Source organism: Artibeus jamaicensis, unplaced genomic scaffold, assembly GCF_021234435.1.
Source record: "Artibeus jamaicensis isolate MK-2021 breed Jamaican fruit bat unplaced genomic scaffold, CSHL_Jam_final contig_867, whole genome shotgun sequence".
In the NCBI taxonomy this organism is placed as follows: Eukaryota; Metazoa; Chordata; class Mammalia; order Chiroptera; family Phyllostomidae; genus Artibeus; species Artibeus jamaicensis.
In genome coordinates this window covers 5,692,130-5,705,365 of record NW_026521995.1, presented here as the reverse complement: position 1 = coordinate 5,705,365, position 13,236 = coordinate 5,692,130, and the positions used below count along the sequence as shown (strand labels likewise).

The window sequence follows — 13,236 nt, the reverse complement described above, 5'->3', positions numbered from 1 at the left end:
ACCAATCTGCTTATTGTCCCTGAAGGTTAGTTCTTCCTATTCTACAATGTCATAGAAATGAAATTATGCAATATGTAATTGTTCCAGTCTGCCTTCTTTCAGTAAATATATCGTTTTTGAGATTCAGCCATGTTGGTTTAGTAGTTTTTCTTTTTAATGCAGAGTGATATTTCATTGTATGGATAAATCCATTGTGTGATTTTGTACACTGTATGTATGAAATTTTTTGTATTTTTACTTATTGACTTGATTCTGGTGATTTTATTAAAATTCACTTATTTTTGGTAGCACTTTAGAAATAGATTCTATTTGATTTTATACAATCAGGTCATTTGTAAGACCAGTGCATGCTTTTTACTTTCCTATCTGTATGCTTTTACTTCCTTTTTCTAACCTTCTTGTGTGTGCTACGGTCTTCAGTACAGTTTGCAGTGAGACAGCAGCCTCCCTTGGCCTTGTTCTTGATTTTATGGGGAACGTGCTTAGTGTTTTATCATTAACTATAGGTTCCATAGATTTTTTCCTTCTCCTTGAGTGTCGAGAGTTTTTATTGTAGGTATTGAATTTTGTCTTGGTTTTCTTTTGTGCATTCATTGAAATATTATTTTCCTGTGTTATTCTGGAAATAAGATCAAATACATTGATTCATTTTTTTTTCATATTAAAACAATCTCGCATTCCTGGGGTAAAACCAAGGATAATATATCTTTTTTTGTTGAGAATTTGCTAAACATATTTTCTTGAGAGATATTGGTCTATGGGTGTTTTTTTTTTCTTATAATATAATTGATTGCCTTTATTCCAAGGGCAATCCTAGCTTCAAAAAAAAAGGTGGGAAGTGTCTTTTACTCTCTGAGTTTTTGTCTTTCAATACTTTAAATTTGTCATTCCATTGTCTTCTGACTTAACTTTTGTCTCTGAAGAGAAGTCACTGATAATTCTCATTTATGTGTCCTTTCCCCTCCTCTGGCTGCTTTGAAGATTGCTCTATTTACTCCTGGTTTTTAGCACTTTTATTCCAATGTGCTTTAGTGTGGTTGCATTTGTGCTTGTCATTCTAGGGTTTATTGAGCTTTTTTGGTCTGTGGATTTACAGTGTTCATCAGATTTGGAGAAATTTCAGCCATTACTTCTTCTAATGTTTTTCTCCTTTCCCTTAAGCACTTAACATTTTTCCACAAATCACTAAATTCTGGACTATTTTCCTCAGTCTTTTTTTCCTCATACTTCAGTTTGGACAGTTTCTATTGTGTTGCCATGTTAAATGATGTTTTGTTTCAGCAGTGATTAATTTTCTACTAAGTCTATGCAGACATTGTGTTTTTCAGGTCTTTAAGGTTCCACCCAGATATTTTTTATATCATCCATTCTTGTCTTGCTGTGTCCATGTTTTCCTTTAAACTTTTTAGAATAATTATAATAGCAAATTCAAAGCCCTTGTTGCTGATCTTATTATTCCTGTCATTTCTGGTAGATATCCATGGATGGATTTTCCTTCAGGTTATGGGTCACATTCCTCAGAATCATCACATGTCTAGTAAATTTTTTTTTATTGGATGCTGGGAATGCAGTTCTGAATTTTGTTGTTTTCCTTTACAGAGAACTTTCTCTGGCTGTTGTTTCAGTGACTTGGGGGTCATTTTTGTTCTTTAGAGGCTTGTTTTTCATCTTTGTTATGGGGAATCTAGGGTATTTCTAACTCTGGGGCTAGTTTAGTCCTAAGACTGAAGAAGTACGGTTCTTCTCTGATTTCTATGAATGTCCCAGGCGTCCAGTGAAGACTCTTTACTTCCGCTTGTCATATAATGGACATCTCGCAGTCCTCTGTGAGCTCTGGGAATTTTCTATTTTTATAGCCTGCCATTTTGTTTTTGCCTCACTTAGTGGTCTTTCAGGCTGCACACACTTGGCTTATTATTCAATAGCGGACCCACAGATTCACATAGTTCCTTCTGTGCAGAGCTCCGTCTTGTTTGGCACCCCACAAGTTCTAGCTGCTTCAGCTCTCTACATTTAGATAGTATCTCCTCAACTAGGAGTGCCAGTGTTACGCCTGGGTTACCCTTTCAGAAACCTGAGTGAACTGTGGATACGGATCCATTGTTTCCATTCTCCTGAGGATCACAATCATGTCACTTGTTGTCCAAGATTTAAAAGTGGTTGTTGCATACTTTTATTTATTTTTCAGTTTTCTAGATGTCGACAGTAGGAAGGCGCGTATAGTTGCAGCTCCTCCTCATTGCTGGAAACATGTTTATTGTAAATGCCATGCCCTGACATTTTAATGAAAATACTTCAGAAGAAATAATGTGCTTGGTCATTAAAAATTTAATTAGACCAAATAAGCTATCCATATCAACTCAGTCGAGAAAGTGGGATCATGGTGGAATAAAAATGGGGACAACTGTACTTGAACAGTGATAACAAAAAGAAAAGAAAAAAGAAAAAGAAAGTAGAAAACTGCTTAAATCTAATTCTACCCACCTCACTATAGATATACGGTATACCTCATATACTCAAGCTTGGTTTTGTAGGTAAAATTTAAGACTATTTGTCTTGTCAACCACATGGTTAAACTGAACAATATTATGGTTGAACTCCTTTTGTTGCCTAGCAGTGACACTGAACAGTGCTTCTACCACAAGTTGGGAAGTTTTGTGATGACAGCCAGGCCCCACAGTGACTCCTGGCCACCTGGGAGGGTTGCCTAGACTGTTGGGACATGGTAACGGGATACCTGGTCACAACTCCTTGTTATCTGGGAGAAGTATCCCCATCTTAGCTGGCCTGTGTGTGAAGATCTGACTAGGATTTAGCACAAAGTATGACAGTCTAACCATCAAACCCAATACCAGTTTCATTCACTGGGTCTGCTCAGCCTGGTCTGCTCTAGTGTGCTTCTTCACACACTTCCATGACCATTATTTTGGATGTCAGAAGGTAAATGATACTCCTGCATATTTCTGTGAGGCACTCTTATAAAAAGACACCTGAAACGCTGACCAGTGTGCTTCAGTTGGATGGATATTGTGCTGCAAAGCAAAGGTTCACTGGTTTGAGTCCCCATCTGGATTGCAAACCCACATGAGAGAGGCAACTGATCAGTGATGTTTCTCTCACTCATTGATTTCTTTCTCCCTCTCTTTCTCCCTCCCTTCTCTTCTCTCTAAGAATAAATAAAATCCTTTAAAAATAAAAATGGAGCACTAAGTTCAGAATAACCCTATTTTTTATTTATCAGGAAGCAGAATAAGGAGATAGGGACCAAGAAAAAAATACTGTGGGGATTAGGGAAGGAGGGATGTATCCATTCTTTCTTTGGCCAAGTCTCATCTGGCCCCCACCAAACTTGTTCCATCTCTTCCCAAAGTTTATCTCCCTCCTCAGCCAACAGAGAGGGGAAGAACTGTGGTCCCTTCTGTGAATACAGGATTAATTGGAAAAACCAAGAACTATGGCATTTTGGGAAAAAGATGTAGCTCATCATTTTTCCTCCCAAATCAACAGAAAAGGTAATAGACAAAGGTAATCATCTTTTGAAGGGAGCATTTGTTAGGTACAAGACCTTCACCTATCCACTTTAACATTATTGCCAGCTAACGGCAGACCAAACTGTGACCCGAGAATGGGAACAGCAGTATAAAGTTCCATGTAGCTCTTGTAACAATTATAAATCAATAGAAAACACATATGATTAGCCACTGGGAATGAGGGCATTGCTTAAAGTGAGGGCTTTAAAGTCAGTGGGTGTGTCTTTCACACTTTTGGGGTGGCAGAAACCCTGTTTGTTTCCACTTCGCCCTGTGATAGCTGATTGAGGTCTCGCCATTTCCAAGAGGCATCACAATGAGCTGAGCAGTCATAATACAGGAGAGCAGTTCTCGTTGTGGAATATTCTCAAGTCAGCAGTGCCTGGAACACTCTGCAATCTCACCCCGGCACATTCTAGAATCACCAGTGCTTGGCCCTTGGCCCATACCCATGAAGTCAGACTCTGGCAATAGTGCTTAAGTATCAGTACTTTTGTTAAAGACCTCAGGCGACATTAATGGCAGCCGGGATTAAGGACCATTCCCTTATACTGATAATTCATGCGAACCTGGATAGCCGCAATGACATAAGCAATTTCAATGGTTTTCTTGACCATTTAGGCGCCTTTGCCTCCCTTGACATTGTTTTTCCCTGTTTAAATCTACCCACCCCACTGTGTCTGCATCAGATTTCTTTTTCTTTTTCTAAGGATAATCCATCAAGTCAGAAAATGAAATGCTCAAATAGGAAATGCTCCACAGTCTAGGATTTTCTAGTGATTTAATTACCTAATTACTGGAGCTGGCTGCCAAGCACAAATGATTTCATTCAGTCTCACTATTTTATAACACAGTTCAAAGAACATTTGAATTTCTAATTCAATTTTTGTTCTTTTGAGACTATTCTACAGAGTTTTGTATATCTCTAATGATAGCTCCATTATTGGACTTATAATCACTTCAGGGTTGTACTTCATTTCTGGAGTATATAACATATGCTGAAGGAGAACTGGTGCTGAGATGGCTTAATTATTCTAATGCATTCTGTCTTCAATACACTCCCCTGATGGAGAGGACAGGGGTTTGAGGGGAAGGAAAGCTGGCAAAAACTCAGGATCCGAGGACTGAGGCTGCCATAGCAGTGAGCTTAGGAGACAAGCTGCTTATCTTTTCCATGTGACTTCTCTTCAGAATTGCAAACTCTTCTAAGCTCCAGAACATGCTTGCTCACAGTTCTTCACACCCCCATAGGCAGAGAAGAGCTGGGCAGTTCTGGGAAGTAAAGTAACTCGTGTGGTTAAGACAGCATTCCCAGACCTTGACTGGAGAGCTGCTTTGTTTGAGAAGCTATGATTCTGCAACTGAGCCTCCACCGTTCAAGGGTTGCAAGGAGTGGCAAACTGTGGGAGGCTCCTCCCAGCCAGCCAGAGGACCAAACCATGCCAGCCACCTACAGGGTGATGTCGCAGCCACACACATCAGAACCTGGATATCAAATTCACCACACTTCAGCGATGTTTATGCTATAGCAATTCCACCCCTGCCCTCACACCTACAAGTGTTCACTTTTGAAAGCAGTAGACACTACCATACAAATGATAGATTTAGGAATTGTTTTTCTCTTGAGGGTCTACTGAAGAGTGATAGTTTCCAAATGGCCAGTAGGTGGCAGTACAAGGAAGGAGCAATGTGAGAAGAGGTTTACCCTCCATAAACCCCAGGTTAAGAACCTGGGAGAAGACAGACTCTCTGGGTCCTGCAAATGTGTTGTGTTGCAGAGCACTAAATAATTGGGTTTTAATAATTTTACATTAAAAAATGAATATAGATATTTCACATGAAATGTATATTTCTTGATTTTCTTGAAATGCTAAAATGTCTAGGGGCACTAACCCTAATTCTTTCAGGTTAAAAGCTGGTTGGAGTTGAGTGGTGACTGGTCTTTCAAATGGTCATCTTGCCATTGTCCCTCCTTGGCTTCATTTGTTAAGTTACTGCCTGGATGCTGTGGGCACTGGACTTTGTCACCAGGTGCACACCCTCAGCCCAACCAATACACTTCATTTCACTACAGTCTTTAAAATTGCAAAGCAAGGAGAAGTTAATGCAAAGGATGGGGAACTTCACAGGTGACATGATTCAGAAAAGGGTTTAAATTAATTTGCATGGGACATCAAGGTGTGTAGGACATTGCCTGAGGGACAGAGTAGCCTGGGAGATCTGAGCACTGGGCCATGTCGTTGGGTGTATTGGACCTTACAATCTCTGACAGGGCCTCTTCTCAAGCCCCCTGGCTTTCTGTTTATTTTCTGGTAGGCACCAAGGGAGGGGAAATCTTCTTCTTGGCTTAAGAAGGTGGTGAAAAATGTAGGGCTCATGCCTCTGTGAGCTGAAGAGAGAGAGGGCTGCCCTCTGAAGCCCTTTCTTTATTGGACCTCCCTGGCTGCAGGGGTGACACCCCATTGGTTACTACTGATGCCACACCCATGTGGCTGCTCTAAGCTCCTGGGTGGTTTCATTTTTTACCGATGTTTGAACTATGAACTTCTCAAAGTCAAGGAAGCCGCCTGAGTATAGTCTGAGCCAGCTCTGCATCCTCAGTGATCCACCTCCTACTGAAGGCAGGAGGTGCGAGGCTGACACGCAGAGCAGGCACGTGACCTCAGGAAGAGGGGCACCGCCCCAGCTGCTCCGCATCCACGACCAGGAGGTATACATTACGCTGCTTTGTCAGATTTATGGGGCTTGCTCACCAAGATTCATGACACTAAGGGTCATTTTCTCTCCCTTTTGGTTCCTACATAGTGTACATATTCCCCGACAATGGAAAGGGGTACGTAAAATATTATGGAACCTACTATCCAGATAAAATGCAGATGTTTTTCTCAACAAAATCATCCATGATGGCTTCTTTTCCTTGTGGATTAATCTTCTGGTTCACACTAATATTTCTAAATATATCATAGTTTCTTGCAAAAAAATGGGGGGAGGGTGGAATTAGCTGACTGTCTCACCATTGTGCCTGCTCATTGCGGAGAAGCCAGGAGCCGAGACATTAAGCAGGAACTCTTAACTGCCTGTTTGAATGCTCCAATCACTCCACAGGGTTCCTTTGCTTTCACCTCTCCTCAGAAAAAACAGACTTTTAATGGTCTTTTCATGTGTAAGAGCATGCAGAGCTGAAAAAAGTGGTTTTATATTGACTGTGGTTGCAGTGGAAGGCTCTAGACTAGGACTATGTGTGTGTGAAGGAGGAAACCATGCCTTTATGGTTCTACTGTCCATGTCTTCAGTTTACCTTTAGGAAAGGATGGTGGGAAGAACCCTGGGAAGGTACCTGGTGCTGGGAATGTGGGAAACGAAGAAAAGTGACTTTGGGCAACTAAGACAGAAGACGTTGACTACAAGGGATGCCGTCCGTACCTGGAGCTGTCGCATCTGCTGCAGCTGGAGCTTGAGTTCTGCCACACTCCGCCTCATGTCGAGCAGGCTCAGGTGGACAGCTGAGGTGCTAGGGGCCAGGGGCTGGCTGTATGGCCCTGCAGACTCCGGGGCGCCAAGAGTCTTCCCGCCAGAGACATGGGGAGTTCCTATGAGAAAAGAGCAGCAAAGAACCTAAGAAAACCAGAAAGGAAAGTCCAGGCTAAGTCCCATCCCCAAGCAGATGACTTGGTAACTCTACAAATGTCCAGTGCCTTCATTGTGAAAAAACTATGTTGGTCCTCTAAATGGCAAAATACGGAATCAAGTTTAAAGAAATTACCGGAAACTTCATGCAGTATTACAATGTACAGTCTGTAAAAACCATGTTCCTTAGTGCCCAAGGGAGGCAGCTCAGTGCAGTATTTAAAGCATAGTTAAGGAAGTTAGCTGTCTGCCTCTCCACGTCTTTTTAAATGTACAAGGTTGCAAAGAGAAAAGATCAGATGTAAATGTAGGAAAGAATTACCAGTATCTCTAGCTGTTGGTATTCCATGAGTTCTATATTTTTATATTACTACTTTTTCCTCTTTTAAATCTTCATAGTGAATATCTATAATTTTATAACAGAAAAATAATTTTAAAATTCTGGGACCTACACACAGGTGCTTCCATGGCTATTTCCTGCAGTGAACCAGCACCTAGGAGCCCCAGGAACATGCACTTAGTGCTGAGCAGAGGTTTGGCTGATCGCTGAGGGAAAACTAGTAAGAACTGAGTATTCTCCTGAATCTTTTCAGCTTTCCCAACCAAAAAAAGCAGGACCTCTGCCCTCATCTTGTTCAGTGAGAAAATTGGATGTGATACGAAAATCCTTTAGGAGAGGAATCAAAGCAGCAGAAAGAAACTCTTCCTAAATAGTTTCTAGCTGCCATAAACTTTGTCCCCTTGAGTCTGACTTAAGCCTTATAAGTTCATCTGGGAAGGCCCTGATTTAACTAAGTTTCCTTTAAAAGTGACTCAGGCCTGTCCAGGTAGTTCAGTTGGTTGGAGCGTTGATCCAAGGCACCAGGGTTGTAGGTTTGATCACCAGTCAGGGCACAAACAAGAACAAACCAATGAATGCATAAATAATTGGAACAACAAATCGATGTTTCTTTCTTCTTTCTTCCTCTCTTTAAAATCAATAAACAATTTTTTAAATGCCTCAAAAGTGACCCCAAGTAGCACTTACAGGATGAGCAAGGTACAAGGAAACTATTTATTATTTATTAAATTTTGCACAATGCATTTCTATGGAAGTGGCCACCAGAGTGGAATTCTCCTCCCCCTCTCTCTCTCTCTCTCTCTCTCTCACACACACACACACACACACACACACACACACACACACACAGCCTCTGAAGGGGCTGTTATACTCTTTCCTGTAAAGGTCAAAGTGGAGGATCTGCAATGGGCCAGGCTGGCCTACTACCATAGAACACTGTCATGACTTTGCCTACGCTGCCTACGGAGTGGTTTCAGTGTGGTGGTCTGTCTTCCTATGTTGGCTCAGCACCCACGGGAACCTCTCCTTTCCCAGCACAAGCAGAGCTGCTGCCCTGAGCTACAGGTGGAGTGCCAGTGAGCGAGGGGCTGCCTCACAACTGTCCTCTTAATGCGTGGCCCCAGCAACACTGATGGAGAGCTGATGGCACACCAAGTCCCTCTCCTGGATGGAACTGGTTGCCCAGCCCTCTCCTGGTTGCCCTGAAGAAGGCAGGGGAATAGACCAGAAGGCATTTTAAGGATTTTCTAAAGAACTCCAGCAGAACAATGATTTTTTGTTGTTTTATGAGCCTAACAAGCCACTATCAACATCACTGTGGCTCTGACCAGATTTCGGCAGTCTTCCTGCCCCCAAATCAAAATCACCCTCATAAAAGCAAGGTTTGTCATATCTGTAATTGTTCCACAGAATATTTGCTGGTGGTTAAGGGTTTCAGTAAAAGTATATCCAGTAACATTTCCATTAACAGCACTTTCAAGATCAAGTACTCTGAGAGACTCACAATATACAGGAAGTTTTTTGTTTTAGAATAGGTCAACTAACTGTCATCACTCAGTCCCTCCTTCTGTTTATACTCTGAGGGCACCAGGACACCTCCCCAACCCCTGCATGGAGGCTTGAGTCTATCTGCTGGTGGTTATGGTTGAATGCTGGTAGCTGGTTTAAAAAATATTCTTTACAACCAAATTTCTTTATGGAATCTATACTCATTTGTAAAAAACTGTCTACATCTATAACCTCTTAATCCACTAAATTTGGTTTCTACCTCTACCTTTTATTGTAATGGCTCTTTATAAAGTGGACAATGGTCCATTGTCCACCCAACAGACATCTCCTTGGTGTGATGCTGGGCTTCTTTCCTTTTTAGTGAGCTGGAACTTTCCTGTCTTTCCTCTTCGTGGCTCCGCTTGGCCAATCTCTTTTCTAATTTCTTCCTTGGCCAACTTGTAAAATCCTGGCCTGTTTCTCCTCTCACTGGGCATTCTTTCCAGGGAGGTCACTTTTTACCACCACCACGTGCCGAGGTCCCCGACATCTTTGTCTCTAGCACGCAATTCTCTTCAGATCCACGTACCAGTACTTCCTGTTGCTTCAGAGGACTTCTCATCTTCCCCAGACCTCTTTAGGTCTCTGTAGGCCTCTTCTGAGCCAGTGGCACTATTATACACTTAATTATTTAAATCAAAAACATGGAAATTATTCTCAGCATCCACTTTCTAGTTGTGTGACATTGGCTGAATAACTTAACCTCTCTCCCTCTCAGTTTCCTCATCTATAAAACAGGCACATGGGTTATTGTGTGAGATAATGGAATTAACATGTGCAAACTGATTAGCCTGGTGTCTAGTTCTGAGAGACCCCCCCACCCCACCCCCCGCACTGCAATCAGCTGTGATTATTTCTCTGAGCCAAGTGGGCAGGAGGAGCCTCGGCCGAGCCTCCCCTCCTCACCTGAGTGGCAGCAGATGCAGAAGGCTGGGGGTGGCAGCAGTCGGCCGAGATCTATAGGGAGGTGCCCTGAAATCTATGTATGCAGCTTGCTCTTGTGGGTGGGACCCTGAGTGATAAAAGTTTCTCTTCAGATTAGGTTCACAGGACCTGGGATCTGCTCTCCCCACCCACAGGCAGGGTGGTCACATTCTATCTTCGTTACAGGATTAGGTGTGTTACATGACAGCCTGTGTATAACACATTGTACAGTATGCCTTTGAAATGGAAGGGTCCTTCTGTTCTCTTACATTCATAGAATCAAATATTCCTAAACTAACAGGAAGTCAGGGTTTTCCCTTTTAATTTACCCTCGAACAAATGAGCTCCTTGACTTCTATATAATGCCATGTACTTGTCTACAGAACAGGCATAACGGCTCTTGTCTTACAGCTTACTTCCTTGGATTCTGGAAGAATTAACATATTTTGTGCACTGTACAAGGCTGCTATGGCAACGAAAGCCCTGTGGACCACATCTAGCCCTGATACATTAGAATGAGAAAGACCAAACTCAGCAGAGACGCGAGGGAGCAAACACTTTGCCTGTTGCCGGTGGCACCGCAAATTGGCTCAGCCTTTCAGAAGAGAAAGCCAGCAGCGTGTTGCTAGAGATACACAACTGTTCATCCCTTTGGACTGATTGATTCCACTTTGGGAAATACATCCCAAGGAAATTACACCTGCTCCTTCCCCATGCTCCAAAAAAGACATTTACAAAATGTCCCGAAACAAAGAAACGAAAAACCTACATATCTTTAAAGGGACGGGGGCACCTTACCACGAGACAATGGAAAAAAAAGACAGGTGGGTGGACCACGTGGGTGTGTCCCATGTGTGGGAGTGTGTTCAGTCTTCTCATCTGGGTTGTGGGAAAATGAGGGTGTGCCAGGAGTTAACATGTGTGGAAAGCACCCAGAAGAGTGTTGGGCACATTGCAATCACCAAATGCTTCTCTTGATAATGATAATGATGAAGATGATGTTGATGTCACCAAAAGTGAAAGGAATAAAAGGAAAATTACAAAATAGCATGCACATATGTATTAGCACAATTATATCAGATACTGATCATTTCTAGACTAGAATTGAGAGGATTGGAAAGTTTTAGTGTTTGGTAGTTTCCTTCAGTTCCCCCCAACTTTATTGATACAATTGGCACATATTATTGTGTTAAGGACACACTTCTATACTGCAATATGATTACCACTGTGGTGTTAGCTAACACGCCCAGCATGTCATATAATTACTTTTTTTGTGTGTGGTGAGAACACTAAAGATGTATTCTCTTGGCAACCTTCAAGTATATAGTTCAGCTTTGTTTTTTCCTTTTTATTGAATTTATTGGTGTGACATTGGTTAATAAAATTATATAGGCTTCAGGTGTACAAATCTATACTATATCATCTTATATTGTATTATGGGTTCACACTCATGTCAAGTCTCCTTCCATCACCACCTACGCTCCCCTTTTCATCTCTTCTCCCCGCCCCCGTCACTGCCCTTTTTCTCTGGTAACCACCATTCTGTTTTCTGTGCTTATAAATTGTTGGTTTGGGGTGGTTTGGGGTTTTGGTGGTTTTTTTTGCTTAATCCCTTCACCTTTCCCACCCAGCCTCACAATGCCCCTCCTCTCTGACAACTGTCAGTCTGTTCTACCGATGAGTCTGTTTTTATTTTGGTAGTTTATATTGTTTTTGATTCCGCATATGAATGAAATCATATTTTACTCGTCTCTGACAAATCATTTTATCTGTAATCACAATGCTGGGCATTAGATTTCCAGAATATACTCTTCTTCCAACTGGAAGTTTGTACTTTTTGACAAACACCACCCCTCAGCCCCTGTTAATCACCACTCTATTCTCTCTTTCTATGAGTTCCATAGGTTCCTTTTTTCCCCTTAAGTTCATAATAGATCAAAAACTAAATGAATGAGTAGGTATCTCCAAAACACTTGCTCTGAAGGCAAATTTAGCGATTTCTGTGAAATAATTATCTGGCTACAGCCAAAGTCATTGACTAATTTCTAAGTAAACCAACAAGTCTCACCAGGACTGGGGTGCTAGAAACCGGGCCCTGCTGGCTTTCCAGCTGACTTGCCTGTACTTAGCCAGTGTGGCACCAGGACCAACAGAGGTCTCAGCTGAAGTCTCAAATTCTGTCCATTCTACCAAGTTGCACAACACTCTGTGGCTTCCCCAAATGAGGGGTTTCACCCAACTTGCCACATGCTTCCTGTGTAATTCAGTAGCTGAACATTTTCCTGGCAATGATTTCTATTTCTAACTCAGTGGGAAGGAGGACAACCTCGTACTCTTGAGAGAGGCCTTCCTTGAGCCTGCAGGATGAGATGTATATCATATATACCTGAATACTAGGGAACCCCATGTGGAATTTAATTGGGGCCTTTTGAGGGGGAATGTTGGCATTTAAAAAGCAGGCCCTGGTCCAAGGATACTTTATTCTCCTGCCTTGGCCCACTCCCCTTCTCATCCATGCCCACACAGCAGCCAGGCCGAGGTCGCTGCCCAGTGTAAAGCCTTCCAATGGCTTCACTGTGCTCTTAGAATATTACCTAAATTCCTCACCATGTACCTGCACATGCTTCTCTCTCATCTTGCATGGCTCTTCCCTCTCTGCTTCACTTACCTAAGTCCTATTTGTCTTTCAGGCCTTAGTTTGTGTCACTTCCTCAGAGAAATGTCCTTGGTCTACGTTAGATCTGTCAGTTAAACGTTCATCCTGCACTTTTGCTTAACACTCAACGTTCATATAATTACTTGTCCCATATCCATTTTCCCCATAGGATTAGGAATTCTGAGCAGGCAGCCGTGTCTGAATCATGCCCACTGTCCTAGCCCAGTAACTGGCACATATATATTTGTTGGATGTATGGCCAATTAAAGGAGTAAGTGAATGAAGAGGGAAGAATGAACAAAGACTGAAGGGCAACTTCCAACCAAGACGGTGGTGTAGGCAGACATAGGTCTCCTCTTTGCACAACAACAACTAAATTACAACTAAAATATAGAACGACCATTGGTCAGAACTAACAGAAATCAAATTGAATGGAAGTCTGACAACTACAGAATTAAAGAAACCACATCCATCCACTACAGTAGGAGGGGTGCAGGCACAGAACAGGCTGGTCTCACATCCACATGTGGTAGATAAAAATTTGGAAGGGATATCTTGGGAGCAAGGAGTCCCAGCCCCTCACCAGCACCCCCCCCCCCAGCCAAGTATTC

The 13,236-nt window shown here is 42.3% G+C and overlaps 1 protein-coding gene across 16 annotated transcripts in view; it reads right to left on the bottom strand.

The window, feature by feature from the left end:
* The window catches only part of KIAA1217 (KIAA1217 ortholog), a 316,988-nt gene that overhangs the window by 32,130 nt on the left and 271,622 nt on the right, over window positions 1-13,236 (bottom strand). For all 16 annotated transcript variants that reach the window (XM_053654767.1, XM_053654780.1, XM_053654769.1 and 13 more), the window contains one exon: window positions 6,954-7,120. In XM_053654767.1, coding sequence (XP_053510742.1) covers window positions 6,954-7,120 — 167 coding nt within the window. The remainder of the gene's footprint in view (window positions 1-6,953; window positions 7,121-13,236) is intronic.